This window comes from Carlito syrichta, unplaced genomic scaffold, assembly GCF_000164805.1.
Source record: "Carlito syrichta isolate Samal-C Ts95f unplaced genomic scaffold, Tarsius_syrichta-2.0.1 Scaffold301886, whole genome shotgun sequence".
Lineage (NCBI taxonomy): Eukaryota > Metazoa > Chordata > Mammalia > Primates > Tarsiidae > Carlito > Carlito syrichta.
The window spans coordinates 61,855-81,048 of record NW_007245982.1 but is presented as its reverse complement, the minus strand read 5'-3'; the positions used below and the strand labels follow the sequence as shown (position 1 = coordinate 81,048).

The 19,194-nt window shown below is 39.3% G+C and overlaps 1 protein-coding gene across 1 annotated transcript in view; it reads right to left on the bottom strand.

Moving 5' to 3' along the window:
* Positions 1-18,740, bottom strand: part of LSAMP (limbic system-associated membrane protein) — a 44,284-nt gene extending 25,544 nt beyond the window's left edge. The window contains exons 1-4 of the mRNA XM_021711145.1: positions 18,635-18,740; positions 17,418-17,552; positions 7,026-7,146; positions 6,425-6,573 (exon numbers count right to left, since the gene is read on the bottom strand). Of these exons, the coding sequence (XP_021566820.1) occupies positions 6,425-6,573; positions 7,026-7,146; positions 17,418-17,552; positions 18,635-18,740 (511 nt within the window). The remainder of the gene's footprint in view (positions 1-6,424; positions 6,574-7,025; positions 7,147-17,417; positions 17,553-18,634) is intronic.
* Between the last annotated feature and the right edge of the window lie 454 nt (positions 18,741-19,194).

Sequence of the window (19,194 nt, the reverse complement as noted above, 5' to 3'; positions counted from 1 at the left end):
AATCAAAATTATACAGAGAAAAGCATATAAGCATATGTGCATATTCACATTTGACCTGCCTATCATCTTGTACCATAAGCTTAGGAGGAGTAAATTTTACCCAGACTTTGGGCACTTGATATATCTGGATACTGAGAAAACTCAGTCTCCTTGCAGTGTGAGCTATTTCCTAGCTTGGCTGAAAGCTGTAGCTTAAATGTGAAAGTTTCCTAAGTCCATTAAGAGGCAGCAGGTCAATAATAGCCCAGTGAACAATTGTGTCTTAGTTACACAAGTGTCAAGTAGAAAAATGGCTTAAATCTTTACTTACTATTTGGTATTAAGTTTCCAGCTTTGAAAATAAATAGCTAAACTGCTTTCAGTATTTATGTAGCAGTTGGAGACCACTGTCCCTTATTATACTCTTTCTACTGTATTTTCTTTTTATCATTACTATTATTATTCAGACTGTTTAAATGACTCAGCTTAATATTTTCTCATCACACTGTTCCCAGCTGGGTATAGGCACTCTGCCCTCATTTCTACATGACCATTTATATTGCTGAGCCATCTCACCCACCCTCCCTTCATTGCTTTTCCAACTGCTACTCAGCTTGCTATTACCATCTTAGCTCCACCCTGACCCTGTGATCATCAATTTAGGCCTAGCCCGCCCCATTATGATTCTCATTCTTTTAATTCCACCCTATTGACTTATCTTTTCTTAGAAGCTTCCCTCTCCCACTTTTTAATTCTTATCCTTCCCCCATCATTCTGCTGTTGTTTTATAGTTTATGCCAGGGTTTGTGTGTTCCTGTAAAAAGTGTCAAGTGAAGTAAATACCGCTTAAAATGAAAATGTCCCGACTTTTGATTTTCAAAAATAGAGGAGAGCAGAAACCATAGTGCTATGTGCTGTGTGCTTCTCCTTTGGCTGCTTATCCCTGAGGAGGTCAACATGCTTAGCAACTGATTGGGAGGCTTTAGGAACAGAACTCTAAGGTTGGCCCTAGTACTATATGCAGTGGCTTTTAGCAAGTCCTTTGACTCTGAGCTTTAGTTTCTAACCTGCTAAATAAAGTGGGGGTAGGAGGGGGCTAGTTCTGCTGGGAAGCAACTAAAGGGGCATTAACACTTTACAAGAAAACCCTTGCCTGAGCCCGCGGGTTCGAGACCCTCCTGGGCAGCGAGACCTCATCTCTACAATAGATCAAAAAATCAGCCGGGCCTGGTAGCGCATGCCTGTAATTCCAGCTACTTGAAAGGCTGAGGCGGAAGGATCGCTGAAGCCCAGCAGATCGAGGCTGCGGTGGCCGGGAGCATTCCAGTCTGGGCGACAGAGTGAGACTCCGACTCAAAAAAAAAAAAAAGAAAGAAAGAAAACCCTTTGAATTAAGGGCATCTAAATGGCAAAACTGGAGTTGAGGGTAGAGTGTGTACATCGAAGTTATATGTTAACACAGATGTGAGTTTCTTTTACTTTCCTATGAATATTACAAAGATTCAACGGGCTTTCTGGACATCAACATATTGGATGCCTATTTTTGAAATGAAACTAGTCCCAGTGCCCCACCTATTTCCTTTTGTATCCACAGAGAGCTCATTTAAGGAATTTGCAGCTAATTTTTCATACACGTGGGTAGATAACAGTTCCAGTTGTTTTATTATGGGACATCTAAAAGTAGCTGGTTAAAAGGCTTTGCCAAGTCTTAAGCAGCATCATCAAGCAGTGTATATTCAAACACCAAGCCCTTCAGATAATAATTTTAAATGATTTGTAAAGAAAAGGGAGAGACCCTCATTATAAAAAACCTTGTTGAATGCTGAATTGTTTAGGTAGTACTTGAAATTTAGTCAACTATAGGTTTACAAGTTAATGATATTTTAAAATTAAAAAAAAAATTAAAAACACCTCCTACACACTGTTGTGGCAAGACCCAGTGTAGAGTTCTTTGTGTGTTTATTCTTCTGTACTCAATAGCCTCAAAATACCTTAGTAATCCATACATTTATCTAAAGTATATGGTAACTGATCAGTAGAACTGTCTTTTAATATGTGGGAATATTTTCCTCCTAGAGCCCACCGCTCGCCACTAGGCTGGAATATTAGTTGAGAACTTCAACATGCAAAGATAAACCAATAGTGTAATTACTCTGGTGGACCCAGGCTACTGTGGGCAAGAGGAAATGGAGGTGGCAGATATAGTGCTCTTGAGTGGGAAGGGATAGAGCTGTACAAAGTCATTGGAAAGACCTCACTAAGAAAAAAAAGGAGAAAAAAATAGATGTCTGCTCACCTACAAACTTACAAAACATATCTTCTAACATTTTTGCCCATTTACACAAATGCAGATAATGTGTTGGTCTAGAGTCTAGAGTCTGGAGTCTTGAACTAGAGTAGCCAAATTTAAGTCCCAAGCTCATCTTTACTTAGTTACACTAGACACTAAACCTCTTGTGTATTAGAAAAACATAAGTACATAGGACAGCCCCTTCGGGTCCCCTCCTACTATGGGAGCTTTTTTGTAGATAAATCCTACTTTCTAAAAAAAAAAAAAGAAAAGAAAAACATGAGTACATAGTAGGGTCGTTATGACAATTCACGTATATGATCACGTATATGAAGCATGTAGCACAGTACATACTGCTGCTACCTTGTAAGCAATCACTTGAGAAAAAATGACAACATTTAAATCATCACCCTTATTCTTCCTTTATATCCATTGGTTTAAACTAACTCTGGCCAAGTGGAGTGGCTCATACCTGTAATTCCAGCTCTTTGGCACTCTGAGACAGGAAAATTGCTTTAGGCCAGGAATTTGAGACCAGCCTGGGCAACACAGCAAGACTCTGTCTCTTAAAAAAAAAAAGCTCGGTGTGGCAATGCACACCTGTAGTCCCAACTACTCAGAAGGCTGCGGTGGGAGTATTACTCAAGTGCAGAGTTTGAGGCTGCGGTGAGCTGTGATTGTGCCACTGCACTCTAACCTTGGTAACAAAGTGAGACTCTGTCTCAAAACATTAAAAAAACAAACAAACCAAAAGAAAAACTAACTCAACATGAGTACGAGATAAAATAAACATATTATGTTTATTAGTGAAGTTCAGTTCAGTCATCAGTGTGAAAGCAGAATCTGTGATGTGACATGCAGACAAAGGAACTTCTCTTGGCATCACTCAAAGTTCAAGTCTTCACACATATGATAGATATTTTCCTGTTTGACAAGGATCAAGGAGCTGAATCCTTTGCCCTGACACATTGTGCCATTGGAATAATACATTCAAAAATTATTTAAGGTAACACTTAGCCCAGGGATGAAAAAAAGATCTAAAAGGCATAACTTTGGCTATACAGCTTGAGGTGGTTTGGGTCTTTGGAACAGTGCTAGAATGTGTGGAGAACAAGATGACTGAGAGAGGAATGCTTCCACTGGCTTAGGAAAAATTTCTATGAATATAATGTATTCTTGCACTCTCGTTCAATTATTTTGACCCTTTTGGAGATCAATATTTGAATAGAGAGTGGAGAAGGGTACATATGTATGTGACCGCAAATTGACACCATGTGAAAAGTCAGCACATCACTGGGGTGGACACGGTTGCAAATGTGCTGACACACCAACAAAGATGAATAATCGTGAACTCTTCAGGGGCTCTGGCGTTGGGTCTCTACCTACTGCTGCCTCTGGCTGGCAGCAGCTTGCCAGCTGCCTGTTCTGCTCTCGACTGGCTTGGTCAGCAGAGCACCCTGCTGGCCACACAGTGTTTCTGTCAAGGCTGCGGCCTAGACACCAGCCCCCAAGCAGCCTCCCCTTCTGACACTTCTGTGAAAAAGTACCACCACCGACACCTGCTTAGTGTCTCCCCCCCACCATTAATCCCATTTACTTTGAATCTAAGTAGTGGGTAATGTACCCACACACACACTTTTGTCTTTCTGTTTCCTCCCTCCCTCCATCTCTTTCTCTTTCTCTCCCTCCCTTTCTTTTTCTTTTCTTTCTTTTTTTTTTTTTTTTTTCCTTTTTTGGCCCTGTGTGAATTATGCTACCATAGGGCCTCATCTTGGGGTTCTAGCTATGCAAGTCATAACAATGCACCTCTCCAAACAAATTGGTGGTAGGGGTCTAGGGAAGAGTGCCATTCCAGTTACAAAAAGAAGCAGAGCTTTCCCTTAAAATGTTCAAGCTTAAGCCTTGGGTCTGAGAAATGGGGAAGTAGATTTGCCAGTTTTCTGCAATGTTTACAGCTCCTCTTCACCTCAAAGCCTAATGACCTTTTGTGCTCTATTGTTCAGTAAGTATCATACCTCCTAATGTTTCCTTACATAAAGGTGGGAAATCAATTCCAAGCCAAATGTTGATGCATATGTTGCCTCTGCATGCTGCTAAATGTAGACCCATAGTAGTGCCTGTGTGGGCTTTTCTGGAGAGGGTAGTGTGGGCCCACCGGGAAGTAGTACATCATTAATCACTACACTGTGTACTTCCCAAATATGTAATTAAGGATGACTTCTACCAAATCATAAAGGGCAGTATAACAGGAAACAATAACCTGATTCCCTGATTCTCAGTTTACAAACAGATTCTGTAAGATTCTTGACATTTCTCAATTTTACTGGGTTAAGTCCTTTCAACAGACTTTTGTGATAGGGCACCAGCATGATAGGGCTTGAGATGACCTTCCAGGCCTTCTGGCCGTATCTCCATTGTCTTTGACCTAGTCCATGCTCACTCTCTCTACTCAAATATTCCATCATTCCACCTCTTTCCTTTGCCTTCTCTTAGTCTATAGACAATTTTTATTAATTAATTGAAATATATTATTAGCATACTTAGTCTAGGTGGGGGAGGAAAAAAATGCCATAACGCAAATGTAAAATTGTTCACTTTCTCTAACTAATCTAATTGTTCCATTTTCTATGTTTGAATCTCTATAAAGCTTTCTTGTTAAGTATATGTTGTCCTACTGAACCAGGTCACCTTAGATTTGTTGGAATCTCAAATTCATAGTTGAGGCTGGTTTTCCTCCCTAATTATGGAATCCCTAATGTTAGGAATGAATTAACTACCTTTCTTAATAAATATCTTCTCAAGTATCTCGGGGATATTAATATCTCTAGTTGAAGCAAAGAATACTGATGTTTGGTCTTTGGAGACAAGTAAACAGGTTATGAATTTTAAACCTCATATTGAGGCAGCATTAGTATAGTTGTGTCCCATCAAACTGTCACAGACTGAAGTCAATGAGAGTTATGAATGAGAAACTGAAGGCCAAATTTGGAGTAGTTTGTGGTTGTTGTTTTTGATAAGTGGAGTTGGATCTTGAACAGTTTTTAAATGACTTTACCACTGTATTTCAAGAGAACTCTCACTTAAATTGATTTTTGTTCTAAAATCTGTTTTTTTTTTCTTAAAGGCTCATCCAAATGGAATAAAGCAAGAGGGTCATAGTATTTCTAGTTTTTTCCAATTGAATCTGTACAGGAAAAAACAAACAAACCTGTTAGTGGTTTGTTCTTCCAAAATAATGGTATATTTTTTTGGATTTTTTTTCTCTTTAGTCCATCCAAATGAACTTTGACTCAATATGGGTTAACTTTTTTGTTTTGCTTGTTTCAATTCCAAATGTTATCATTTTCCTGTGATATCATTCTGCATCCTTCTGTATCCCAGAGACATTTGCTTCTCTGCTCATAGTCACCCAGCCATGAAGGCAGGTGACTCAGAGACCTGACTATAATATATTCCTAAAAGGCAAGATTCCAAGGTGGGGTGAGCTACTAACATCAGAAACTTTAAAATGACGGCCTCCTCCTCAGTCGACTTTTGGGATCTTCTCTGTTCTTCAGAAATGTTCATCTTTCCTACCATTTCCATCTCTGTTCCAAAAATATATCAGAAAAGTAATGTCTCCTACTGTCATATGGAAACCTTTCTGCAACCATTTTTCCTCCTTTAGATTTTATATTATGTTTTAATCATTCATTCCACACTTCCTCTTGTGTTGTTAAAAATACACTTTCTTTTTCCAGCTTCTCCCTTCTCCCAGCACCTTATCCATTCTCACTGAATATTTCTTCCTCAATCACTCTTATCACTGTCACTTTGTAACTGCTATCCATTTCCAGGCTCTTACATCATCTCTGCCTCTTAAAGAGACCGCCACCAAAGAGATCTGTGTTCTCTGAATAGTTTTTCAGCTTAACCAACTAGGACAAAAATGGACTAAAGAAAACAAAAAAAGGCGATTATCAAAAGTAACATATTTACAAATGTTGCTTCGTTTGTAAATTTCTCCTTATGCACATGGATTGAGGACACTGCATTTTTTATTCAATGAGTATATCCTTATTTTTATATAAGTTTACCTTTAATAGATGAGGGCATAGTTTTCAAGTTTTCCATGTAAGAACTCGATTTCAGTTTGCCCTGGTTTGTCATACTTACTGAAAAGGACTAGGCTGGCATTGGTGACCCCAAGCTTGTTGGCAGCCACGCAGGTATAGTTGCCGTAGTGCTCCTCAGTGACATTGGTCACCGTCAGGGAGGACTGGCCCTCCGTGCTCTTGATCTCAAGGCCATTGGCACTGTTTATCCTAAGAGTTCAAAGAAAAGAAGAGTAAAAAGAAATACTAGTGAAGATTTTAGTTTAGTAATTCTTTCCCCATCCTGACATTGGAGGAAAAGGAGAGAAAGGAAGTAGCTTAGAGTTTGTTGTTCCCTGCTCCATTCCTCATTTTAATTGCACAATATCTTATTATCAGAATCAGCAGAGAAAACTCAGGAATGGCCTTGAGTTTCTGTTATAGGGAAGAGAGACATGTAGGTGGAAACTACAAACTGAACCATTTTTACATTTTACCTGAGTGCTTTGGGACTTCAGTTTAAGAGCTACAGGCTCCAGAGCACTTGATAAAGATATATTAAAAAGGAAAAGTTCTAAACTATAGTTCTACATCATTATAGCTGGCTTGGTTTTGTCATGGGACTTCTGGTACCTTCAGGCCCACCTAGTGAAGAAGTGGGACATGATAGGTTTGGAACATACCTGGTATCATCCCGGTACCACTCAAAGTCAGGCGCAGGCACTGCCGAGGCTTCACATTTGAGTGAAGCTTGTCGCCCTGTGGTGGCTTCATTGCTCTTGGATTCTGTGATAGTAGGAGGATCTGTAGGAAGGACAAGCACACGGATTTATATCACAATCAGAGAGTGCTCCAGAATTTCCACTCAAGAAAGAATTAGCCGGGCTTGGTGGCTGAGCCTGTAACCTTGCGCCTTGGGAGGCTGAGGTGAGTGAATTGCCTGAGCCCGCAGGTTCGAGACCCGCCTGGGCAACTTGGTGAGACCTCATCTCTACAATAAATCAAAAATTAGCCGGGCGTGGTAGTGTGCGCCTGTAGTTCCAGCTACTTGGAAGGCTGAGGTGGAAGGATCGCCGGAGGCCAAGCAGGTCGAGGCTGCAGTGACCGAGAGTGGCCACTGCACTCCAGTCTGGGCGACAGAGTGAGATTCCAACTCAAAAAAAAAAAAAAAAGAATTAAGGACAATTTGATTGGACACAGGTAGGAAAGGAACAGTCTTACAGCTCTATTTACATGAATTATGTGATCAGCTGAATGGGATTGATCACTAGAAAACTAAATACAGATAAGAGATGATTACTGAAAGCACAGCTTTGGTTTACTTAAATATGATTCTTAACAGGGTTTTATAAAATTGGAACCTATATTTCTTTTTCCCTTCTCTAGTAGATCATCAGTTATCCCAACTACAGATTGCTAATATTTGTATATATATTTTTTCTTTTCATGAATTAAGTGATGCTATCAAAGGGTTTTGGAATTTAGATGTATAATTTGACCATTTTTGTTTTTTTTATTACTATTATTATCATCATCATTATTATAGACTGAGATGGCTTTGAGGAGTCTAATGAAAATAACAGAGAGCTAAATTCCTCCCAGCAAGTGTGGTTTGATATTGTTCCAGAACTCAGAAACAAACAAACAAAGTATAAGGTGATTTATCTTCTTTTCTCTTATGTGTTTTCTTATCATTATGACCCAGGTAAACTTTGCTTTTATGTGCGGAGGTGCAGTTTGAATTCAATGCTAGTGCACAGAAGACTTCCTGATGTGACAGTCTTCTACTCTCTCTGACAGCTGCACACTTGACTGTTATGCCCAGGAATGAGCCTAAAAAATTATTATAGGCTTGAAGTGAGCTCAGAAACACATCTGATGTTCTAATTTGCGATGATTCATTCAGACAATGAATTAAGTGTTGAGGGTGGAACAAGTGTTTACAGGTCTACATGACTGTGACAGGACTGTAGACTTAAACTCCCGTGCTTAATGCCGCTGTGTGTGTGCAGGTTGTGTACCTTCCAGCAGAGAAGAACTTTCCTGTCCAAAGGTCATTTGCCAGAAAATGGCAACTTGGCTGTGTACACATGGGAAAAATAGGCTCAAACAATCTTTTTAGACAATAGAGGAAAAAACGTATTTAGGAAAATGAGTGAAGCGAACTTGAGCATACAAACTAATTTAAATCCCTGCTCTTCAGCACCTGGTCCATCTTCCTTGTTTCTGAGATTTTGTCTTCATGTTCGAAAACTATTTTCCAAGTTTTCCATCTGTAGAAAACTCTTATCCTCTGAGTTAAAAGTGATATACAAAAGCATCAGGTTTGTCTACAATTTCCTTTCCCATTTTATTTTCCAATCAGCTTGGAAATGTTTAAATCATATAATGAAAGACTTTCAAATGAAACTTTCATGATCAGTTTAAGCTAGTTCCTTTTTTTTAAAGATGAGAAAGAAATGACTCAAACTGGTAGAGATGCCTGCCCAGGTCACAGATCTGGTTAACCGTAGAATCAAAATCAGACCTTGGGTTTCCTATTCCCAATTGCTAATTTTGATTCCTAACCCATGGAATGGGTCAGAGAGGAAAGAGTTTTGTTTTGTTTTGTTTTGTTTTGTTTTGTTTTTTGAGTTGGAGTCTCACTCTGTTGCCCAGGCTGAAGCACAATAGCACACTCATAACCACTGCAGCCGTGACCTGCTGGGTTCAGGTGATTCTTTTGCCTCAGTCTTCCAAGTTGCTGGAACTACATAGGCATGAGCAACCATACCCAGCTAATTTGTTCATTTATTATTATATTAGAGATGAGGTATTGCCAAGTTGTCTAGGTTGACCTCAACCCCCTGGACTCAGGCAATCCTCTCGCCTCAGCCTCCCAAAGTGCTGGAATTACAGGTGAGAGCCACTGCATCCAGCTAGGAAAGAATTTTGAAAAAACAATGGTATGTAAACAGGCATGCCAGAGCAGGGTTTTGTTGTTGTCGTCTTGCTCTAGACTTTTCTTATTTTCACATAAGCACAAAATAAGATGTAGTGGAAAGAACCCTGGATTGGAAACTAAAAGTCCTGGGATTCTATCTCAGTTTGGCTTGGCTGTGTGGACCTTGCATTATACACATTATCTTTCTGGGCCTTGGTTTTATCACCTATAAAATGAGAGGACACTACACTTTAATGATCTATAGCATCCCTTCCTGCGATAAAATATCACAATTCTAGTTTTAAAATGTCCATTCTTTTTTTTTTTTTTTTTTTTTGAGTTGGAGTCTCACTCTGTCACCCAGACTGGAGTGCAGTGGCCGCTCTCGGCCACCGCAGGTCATTGCATTATCCTTTGAACCTGCTGGGCTCCAGTGATCCTTCCGCCTCAGCCTTCCAAGTAGCCGGAATTACAGGCATGCACTACCATGCCTGGCTGATTTTTTGATTTATTGTAGAGATGAGGTCTCGCTGCCCAGGTAGGTCTCGAACCCACGGGCTCAGGCAATCCACTCACCTCAGCCTCCCAAAGGCACGGGATTACAGGCTGAGCCACTGAGCCTGGCTTAATTTTTTTAAAATTTATTTTAGACATGAGGTCTCGCCAAGTTGCCCAGGCGGGTCTCGAACCCGTGGGCTCAGGCAGTCCACTCACCTCAGCCTCCTAAAGTGCGGGATTACAGGCTGAGCCACCGAGCCCGGGTAAAACGTCCATTCTTTACAAATGGGCAGTTGGTATCATTATGATTCAAGTATATTTTCATACCCTTAACTCAAATTGCTAACTAACCAAATTAGAACTCATCTCTCCCATGGGTTAAGAATCTGGATTAGCAGTCAGTAACAGAAAACCTGAGGTCCGATTTTGACTCTACTCTTAACCAGAGCTATGGCCTGGGTAATGTAAACCAGTTTAAACCTTTCATCTTTCATCTTCTAAAAGAAGAAGCTAGCTTAAAAGGATCACCACCAATTCCTTGAAAAGTTTTACCTTCTATGATTGGTTACATAGTTCATTAGAACATATTAGTTCAAAGGATAATGCAATGACCAGTGGTAGTGGTGTTGTGGGGGATATATCAGAATAGGGTTGAAACACAGAAGAGTGGGGGTTAGATTTATAGTTTGATAGGGCGGACCTCAAATCCAGGCCCTGTCCGTCATTGTTCTTCCTCACCCGAGAGTTTAGTACTTTGCCCAGAGTCTCATTGCCTCAATTTCCTCATTTATGAAGTGTTGACTCCAAGGCAGGGAGGCACATTGAGAAGCTGCTGAAGGAATCCAGAGGATGTCCTAAACTACATTGGTGATAAAGAGACTGGGAAACAATGGGGAGATTTGAGATATATGAGACCTCAGAATAGAGAAGATTAGCAATAGATTAGATGTGAAGGGGGAGAAAAAGAAAGAATGTTTAAAAGATAACAGTTAGGTTTCTGACTTGGGCATCTGGGTGATATTAGTTTCCTATCCTCACTTCTTTTCACTATATTAGGTTCTTAAGCTGCCAGTCTGCAGCACAGTGGCCCATTAATGTTGGCTGGAGAGATAATTTTGCTTATGGTTTTTCCTGTTTGCTCAATTCCATGACTTGTAAAGGAGTTTTAACCAGTGATTGTGAGTTTCTGGAACCACACAGTTATAGCTGAAAAATACTTAATGATGAGTATTGTTTTGCTGAACCTGTCCCAAACCTGGACCAGATTTCACACTTGCTACCATTACCACCTCTGGGGCTCATAGTTGTGGCACCTCACTATCACACTGTCATCACAGATGCCTTCAAGTCCCTCTACCATGGGACCAGGAATGGAGCACCAGTTGTACAGTTTCACACAGAGTTCTTGCTAACTCTGTATGTTTTCTTTGATAAAGCAGTTGCTTATTTTGTGTACCTACTGCTCCTGGGATCCATGGGGAATAAATGATTTTTCTGATTGAGAAATTTGGGAAGAAGAAACTGGGCCTGTTTGGCTCATCTCTTTCCCTTTTTCCTCTTGGGGCTAAGTTACTGGCAGGAAGCTGAGGTTCTCCTCTGTTTCTCCATGTTAGAAGTCTTACTTGGACTCTATCCTTTCTGCTTTTATGAAGATAGGCCAACCCCAGCCCAGGGCTGCCATACCTGGGAATGTAAGTTGACCACACTAAGCTGCTCTCCCTAATAACATTCATCTCCAAAGATGGAAGCATTTAGATCTCCCAGACTACTCCTTTACTTCTCAATTTAGTTTGGAATCTGAGTGACTAAGTAGTAAGATATTTATTAGCCCCTCAAAAACCCCAGCATGGGGAAGCTAGCAGTAAACTAGGGTTGAGCACTTATAAGTGCATTAATCTTGGGTCAAGAGAGGACAAGATGGCTCTCGTCAATTACAATGGCCAACCACTTGCTTCTCTGAAAACCTAGATTCCTTGTACCAGGGTAAATCCATGAATAATGATAAATGTACAATGAGCTCATTGTTCCTAATATTTCTCAAATGACACCATGGTCCCAGTCTATTCTTGCATGGCTTATTAGAATGAGCATTTCAAAATTCATTTGTAATGAATTCTGTATAGGTGAGGCTAAGAAAGATTATCACAAATCATATTGCAGCATGCCTGTTGCAGTTAAAATAATAGATGTCCTTGCTCAAAATATGGTTATAATAAAAATGTGGTTTCATAAAAATGCAGCACAGAGTGGCCCATTGTTATTCTTTATGTGACTTTGGAATAGCCTACAATTGGCAAAGGACTTTTCCAGTTTTTATTACTTCAAAATTCCATGTTCTGAAAATATTAATGGGGTTTTCTTCTTCTGACATCACCAGTGACAACACTCTCTCAATCCACATGCATAGGATAACAATGACAGAGTCCCAGGAAACAAAATGTCATTCATTTAATCTCACTAACACTGGGAATAACAGTATAAAAGAATACAATTTGGAATCAAGAATTTATAGGCATTTACTACATGCCATCATTCTACTGGCTTTAGATATTTTCTTTAGATGTTCTCTTCATTTAAATAATAGCACTAGGAGGTAAGTATTACTAGCCCATTTTCTGAATGAGGCCTACAGAGGGTTAGTAACTTGTCCAAATCACATAGTCAGTATTTGGTGGAGTATGAATTTGAACTCAGGTTGATCATATTCTGAAATCCATTCTGTGAACCTCTCTTCCCTGGTACTTCTATTTAAATTAGTCTTTTTAGAGAACAATTTATTCCTAAAAGAAAATATGTCATTCAGGAGACTGTGCTGGAATAGTAAGTTTTGCATATTTCTGTTATTTCCAGGATACCAAAAATGGCACAGCCTGCAGGGACACGGAAGATATAAACTTACATTAGAAGTCAGGAGGTACAGGTTCAATTTCCACCTGTGCCATTTAGGTTGTCATCAATAGATATGATGTCTTTCTGCAGCTCCTCACTTGAAAATGTAGATGATGACACCTGCCTACCTATCTCACAGGTTTAATGTAAATATCAAATAAAGCCATTCATATGAGAGTACTTGTTAACATCTAAAATGATTATATTTGTTATTTTATTGTACAGTTCTTTACTTGGTGTCACAGAAGGAGAGAGGACTCCAGAGTTAGACCTGGGTTAGAGGCCCAAGTCTACCACTCACAAGTTCTTTGATCTTGTGGCAGAGAATGATGACATCTACTGAGCTTTGTTTTTGTTCTCTCAACATGGGAATGATATCAGTTATCTCCCAGGGTTAGTGTACAGTGGTGAAACAAGGCAACAGAGGCAGAGGGAGGGTACAAGCTATAAAAAAGGCATTGTCTCTAGAGAACTTAGAAACAATAATAAGTTAAAGTTGACTTAAAGTTGTCTTTAAAAAAAAAATCACAATGTACCAATAAAACCAAACTAAGCAACACTAAATGATGCCAGTGATAAAGTAAATGTTTCTCCTTGCTGGAGCAGACTAGGACCAATCCACCTGGGTGGCCACTGTTGGTATGGTGATTCCAGTGAATGGATATGAAATCTCTAGGATAGTCTTGATACTCTGAGGGTACTCAGAAAACTATGGTTCTTGTCCATATTGTGAAATTACAGTAGAAAATTATAGCACTCTGGATTCTTTCTGGGTATTTTTTCTGAAGAACTCATAACAGGTTTATAAATATTAGCATGTGTCCTTCCCAAATGCAAGAATAAATGAAAGATCAGCATAGAGACTAGATAGGTGTAGCTGTGAATAGCTAGAGAAGATGGTCATTCCGGTTCCATATTGAGTAGTTATTTTCCCAAAGTTTCCTCATTACATAGTTTTGAATCAAAACACTGAAAACTCAGTTAAAACACATATATATTATTTGGAGGCAACAGGCATCTTGAGCCCCAACTGTGTACTCTGTGGTAACCTCTGCTTCCCCTAAATAAATGGCTATCAAATATAAGGGAGAGCTTACATTTAGAAATGTCAACATTCCATGTCCCTCACTATTTGTGTTGGTTGGGTTGGTCAGCTCTGGAAACCAAGGTGGAGAAAGACAAGTACAAGAAAAAGAAGTTGTAAAGAGTGACATTGTGAACTTGTTTGGAGAGAGAGTTGTGGGAAGGCTGATGACGGGAACATTAGCCAGTCAATGGAGCATGGGGCAGGCTTGAAAGCTGTAAGTAGATTTGGAGAAGAATTTCTCCAGGAATAGCCAAAAAATTCAGTACAGAAAGAGTCAAAATACACTTAATAGTCTGTGTTTATTAAACATTTACTATGTGCTAGATATTAACCTAGGTATATTGGGCACTAGTGTGAGACAAACTCAAAAGTACAGTAGTTACTTTTAATGTACTATGATAACTAGGATTGAAGAATTACACCTAGAACCTGCAATGAAAGAACAGATTGCCCCAAGTCTTATATTAGCAGCTATGCTGTGGAAGATACAGAAAGTCCTGTCTATTGCATAAATTCTACTGAGTTTAAATTGAGGAGATTTGGGGTGAATATTTTAGTTTTCTGTAAATTTCAGGACCGCCTAGAACTTAGAAAATAGATTTTGCATGTAAACATGGCTATGTGCAATGCTGTAGAGCTACTGCGGAGAAGGGTTATCCAAGAGAAGTAAAAGGAGAGACTATAATGAGCTCAACAGAAGAAACTGTTTTGTCTCTTGTTTACTGCTTCAGTCTCAGTGCCCTGTAACAAATATCTTTTGGCAACTGAATACATGAGTCAATGAAGTGCTGGTGGGAGAAAGTTACCAGCACTGGATTTTCTTTCTTTCTCTTTTATTAAAGTAGTACTCAGGGTCTGTTCATTACAATTATCTATTCAGGAAGTAATCTTAGCCATCCTGATCCTCTGACAGAATTCCAAAGCCTCTGTTTTGAAAAGGAAGATAAACCATTTTAAACAATGGGACATTTCACAGCAGGCAGATGTAGACGAAGTGGCAAAGATGATCCTGGACATTTCTCTGTATGCAAGAGTCTTGCTAGGCAGACCTAGTTCCATAATTCAATCTTGGAGACTTCATCTAGTTAATGCAACTATATTTAAGTAAGCTGAATTGTTTGAATAGGACAACTGGTGGGATGACTAGTTTTAATATAATGTAAATACAGTTTAGGAAGTCTTGGTAAAAAGGTGATTTCAAAGGAAATTGTCATTAGAATATTCTTCCTGATTTGTGATCATATCATTTGAAAAGTTTGGAGAATCTTAAGAGGAAAGAGTTTTCCTGTGAGTTTTTCACCTACTTCAGTAAAAACTTATGGAGCAATTTGTTTAAAGTCAGGCACGTTCTAGGTCCTGCTGGTTAGAACTTACTGTTTGTTTGACTAAACTCATTCTAGTTTTCCACACAATTTGTTACAAGGTGTCATTTTAGAATCTCAAAGCTCTGTCTCTATTCTTCTGCAGCTCACTCATCACTAGCAAATGCTCACATTTTCATATAAGTATTTTCTTAAAAATTATTTTCTTCTGTTCTAAATTACACTTTGGGGACAGTCAAAAAGGAGGAATGTCAGACTAATTGTGCTAATAATAATAGGGCTCAGATGGTAGCTTTGATCTTGGGAACCATCTGCAATCCAGACCACTTTGATGTTTCACACAATGGAAGCATAAATATTTTCTATGTACTCTATAGTTGGACTTTCAGAAATCTAATTAAGATGAAGGTCAATTAAGAGAAAATGAATCTTGACTCCAAAAGTCAGGAAAGAGATGGAAGATGATGGCGTGGTTATGTGTACATAAAAGAAGCGAACCTAATTATAAACTTATACAAACATCCAGAGAAGTTGCCTTTCATGTGAAAAAAAGGTCCTAAAGCATTTTACAACGTTGCGATCATTAATGTGTCTTTGAAACACACCCAGCACTAGAAAAGAATAGTAACACTGGCATTTCTATTAGTAAAAAAATTGAAGACAGCTAGGGATAGAAGCACTTCAGAGCTCATGAAATGCAGCCCCTTGCTTCTCGGAAATAAGTGCCATGAAGTACAGCAGAGTCTTATCTTTGGATTCTTCTAGGTATGGTGGGAAGGAGATTTTGCTGCTTGTTTTAGAGGATCACAAGGCTGGAACAAGGCCCCAGGTAACAGTGCATCCCAGCACAGGCTGGTCACCTTTAGCAAGTTTCCTCAGCTCTCTAAGCTTCAGTTTCCAAATTTCTAAAGTAAGACTAATGATGCTTATCTCTCTGTTTTTTTTTTTTTTTCAGTTGGAGTCTGTCACCCAGGCTGGAGTGCAGTGTCATGCTCACAGCCACTGCAGCCTCGACCTGCTAGGTTCAGGTGATCCTTCTGCCTCAGCCTTCCAAGTAGCTGGAGGTACAGTTGCGCTATGACTCCTGGCTTAAATGCTTATCTCCTAGCTTTAAATGACTATGAGGATTAAAAGACAAATGTGAATCCCTTAACCCAATGCTGCACATAGTCCCTATGAAGAACTGAAAATTCCTTCTTCTCCTTTTCTTCCTCCCAAGAGCTTTAGAATCAAGTGGACTTGATTCTGAATCCCTTTTCTTACCTTTGTTTTCTGAGTTTCTTTAAATATGCAATTTTACCTCCTTGGGCTTCAGTTTCTCAAACTCTAAAATGGATTCAATTATATCTATCTTGCCAGAGTTGTTGAGAAGAACAGAAAGAATTTATACAGAATCTCTAGCACACAGATAACTGCATGGAGAAATTGATATGACAGAAAGTAATTCATTACAGAATAAAGGATAAAAATACAGGTTAAGATGTTTGTGAATATATGTATACCTACGTGTGTATGTAGGGTGTGTATGTGTTTAACACATAGAGGGGAAGAGTAGTCAGAACATCCCTTTGTCCCTGTCACTAGCCACAATTGTGTGAGGTAGGAACTTGAATTTGAATGATGTAGAAAGTCACTCCTAACTGAACAGTTTAAACGAATTCTCTTTATTCCTTTGCTGGGTGACACACATCATATGATTCCTCCCCCCACCCCCTTTTGAACTACATCTAAGAATCCTTTCATCTGAGAAGTTCAAAGTATGCCCACTTACCTATGCATCTTAGTGAAATCTTTCTTTCTAATGCCCATACTTTGGGACAAATAGATAACTAAAATTAACTCATCAGGCATCCCTGTTAGACATCAGAGACACATGGTATCTGACCACGGTGACTTAAATATGTTCCCAAGACCAATTAGTTAAATAGTAAAGGATAAAATATAATCCTAAGTCATTCCCTTCTGACAAACAATGCATTAAGATGGAAATTCCAGTTAAAGCAGATACAAATTATTGCTTTTTCTAAAGTAGTATGACCTTGATTTCCAGAATACTGACTGTCGGAAATGTTAGTGCTGTCTGCATGTTTTCTTAATTCTTTAGTCTGAGTAAAAGACAGTGCATTGTTGAATGTATTATGGATTATATTTAGAGTTGGTAGAGTTGATTTATCAAATTCAAAGGCCAAGTCCTGCCCTTGGATGTGTTCAATGTATAAATGTGTATCTCTGGCCAGAGGAGTGTTTGCTTGCTGCTTGAAATACAGTGCTTTTTTGCTAATGGGATCCTCAGAGCTCACTGGAGGTGGAGGTGTGCCCTGGGCACATAGCACCTGCTGGCTTCTGCCATACTCACAGTTCACAGTGACCTTGACTTGCTTAACATCCGCCGAGGAGACCTCATTGGCAGCTTTGCACTCATATTTGCCTGACTGCTCCCTGGTGATGCCGAGGATCTCCAGATATTCTTCTTCTCCTTCAAATTCTCTTCCTGAAAAACAGAGGTTTGCACGATTGTTTTTTACAGTCTAAAATATGCAGCAGAGCCCCTCATTTTTCTTTTTAAAAGCAATACATCTGCATGGCTTTTCAGTAACTTGGCAATGTACTGTGTCTGACATTAGATTTTACAGAAGCAGGCCCCCCAGACAACAAGTCTTGTGAATGTTATTGAGCAGGAAATGTCCCCAGGAAAACCGGTAGGAGAGTGAAAAAAATGGAACCTGGAAGAGAAAGAAGTCAAGTCAGGGTGCAGTGCCAAGCTAAGTCCCACAGAGAGCAACATTGGCTCAATCTTTCAAGAAGGTTTGGGGATAGCCCAAGTTCTACTTTAACATTGTCCTGACCATGATGCAAGGAGCTGGAGTGTTTATATGGCCACACCCATCAGTCATTGGTTAAGGGTTTGGAACAAAGTGGTAGCGGGGAAGAAATATGCAAGCTGTAAAGCTCTTTGAAGGAATATGGGTAAAGCACCAGCATCAATTATACTATGCTGCAAAGTGCTTTTTACACAAAAGTGATTATTAGAAGAAGTGACTTTTTTTGAGAACCTACTACCCTTTTCCACATTATGTGAGATTCTGTTCACAAGGATCATGGGATAAACCCTGTCTTGCAGTTGTAGTTTCTCTGCTCTGTATCAAATTATGTCGTCATCGAGGCTGTCAGGCCATGAGTCAGATCCATGAGAATGTGCTGCTGATGGTGTGTTTTGTGTTACCTGGAGCTTAGGGTAGGAAGCTAAATGTTACTGGCTTAAAGTTGGGATGAGGGATATGGAGGCCCTGTTTGGAAAGATCTACAAAGTAGGATGTGTACATTTTAGTAGAGAAATCTCAAGGTAAGCAAGTTTGTTTAAATTTCCCTTCATGTGGAGTATAATTGATTGAATGATTTTCTTCCAGAAGAGACAGAGAGAGAAATAAGGAAGAGGAAATGGAGGGGGAGAAAAAGAAAAAGCAGAAAGAGAAAGTGAAGAGGAAATGAGGTTGGGCAACAGAAAGAGCTCGGTCAGAGCTTGAACAGACATATCCATGGACTTTAACTCTAGCTAAATTGAACTCTCCTCACCCCCATATTTCAAACCTCCACTGCTACTTGGGTTAGGATAGAGCAGTTGTGGACAGTGTAAAAGAAAACAGTCTTGCCACCATAATGGGATCTTGTTCCTGGTCATCCTACACTAAATGGTACCAATTATTAGCTCTGCTCAGATACCACAAGCTGTTTTCATTTTCTGGAAATTCCCTGATGGCCAAATCAACATAACAGCCAGCCAGCAAAGAGACAAATTTACTGTCTAAATATGTCAACTAAGCCTGTTAACTAGGCTCCCAGTAGAATATAGGGCCTCTTTGATAACATTCTATAACACAACTGTTTGGAATACTTCAAGCTTCAAGTCTTCTCTCAATTGTCAATATTGCTACTTCAGAAAAAACTTTGCAATCCCAACAAAAAACAGATTATAACATTAACATTATAGGATTATAACATTATTTGGTTCTGAAATTCTGCACATTATCTAGCACATGCTTCTACTGAAAATGCTTTAGAATTAGTCTATAGTATATAACTGGGTATTATATATAAAAGGTTAATTTTTTTTCCTGTCTGTATTTTTCCCTTCT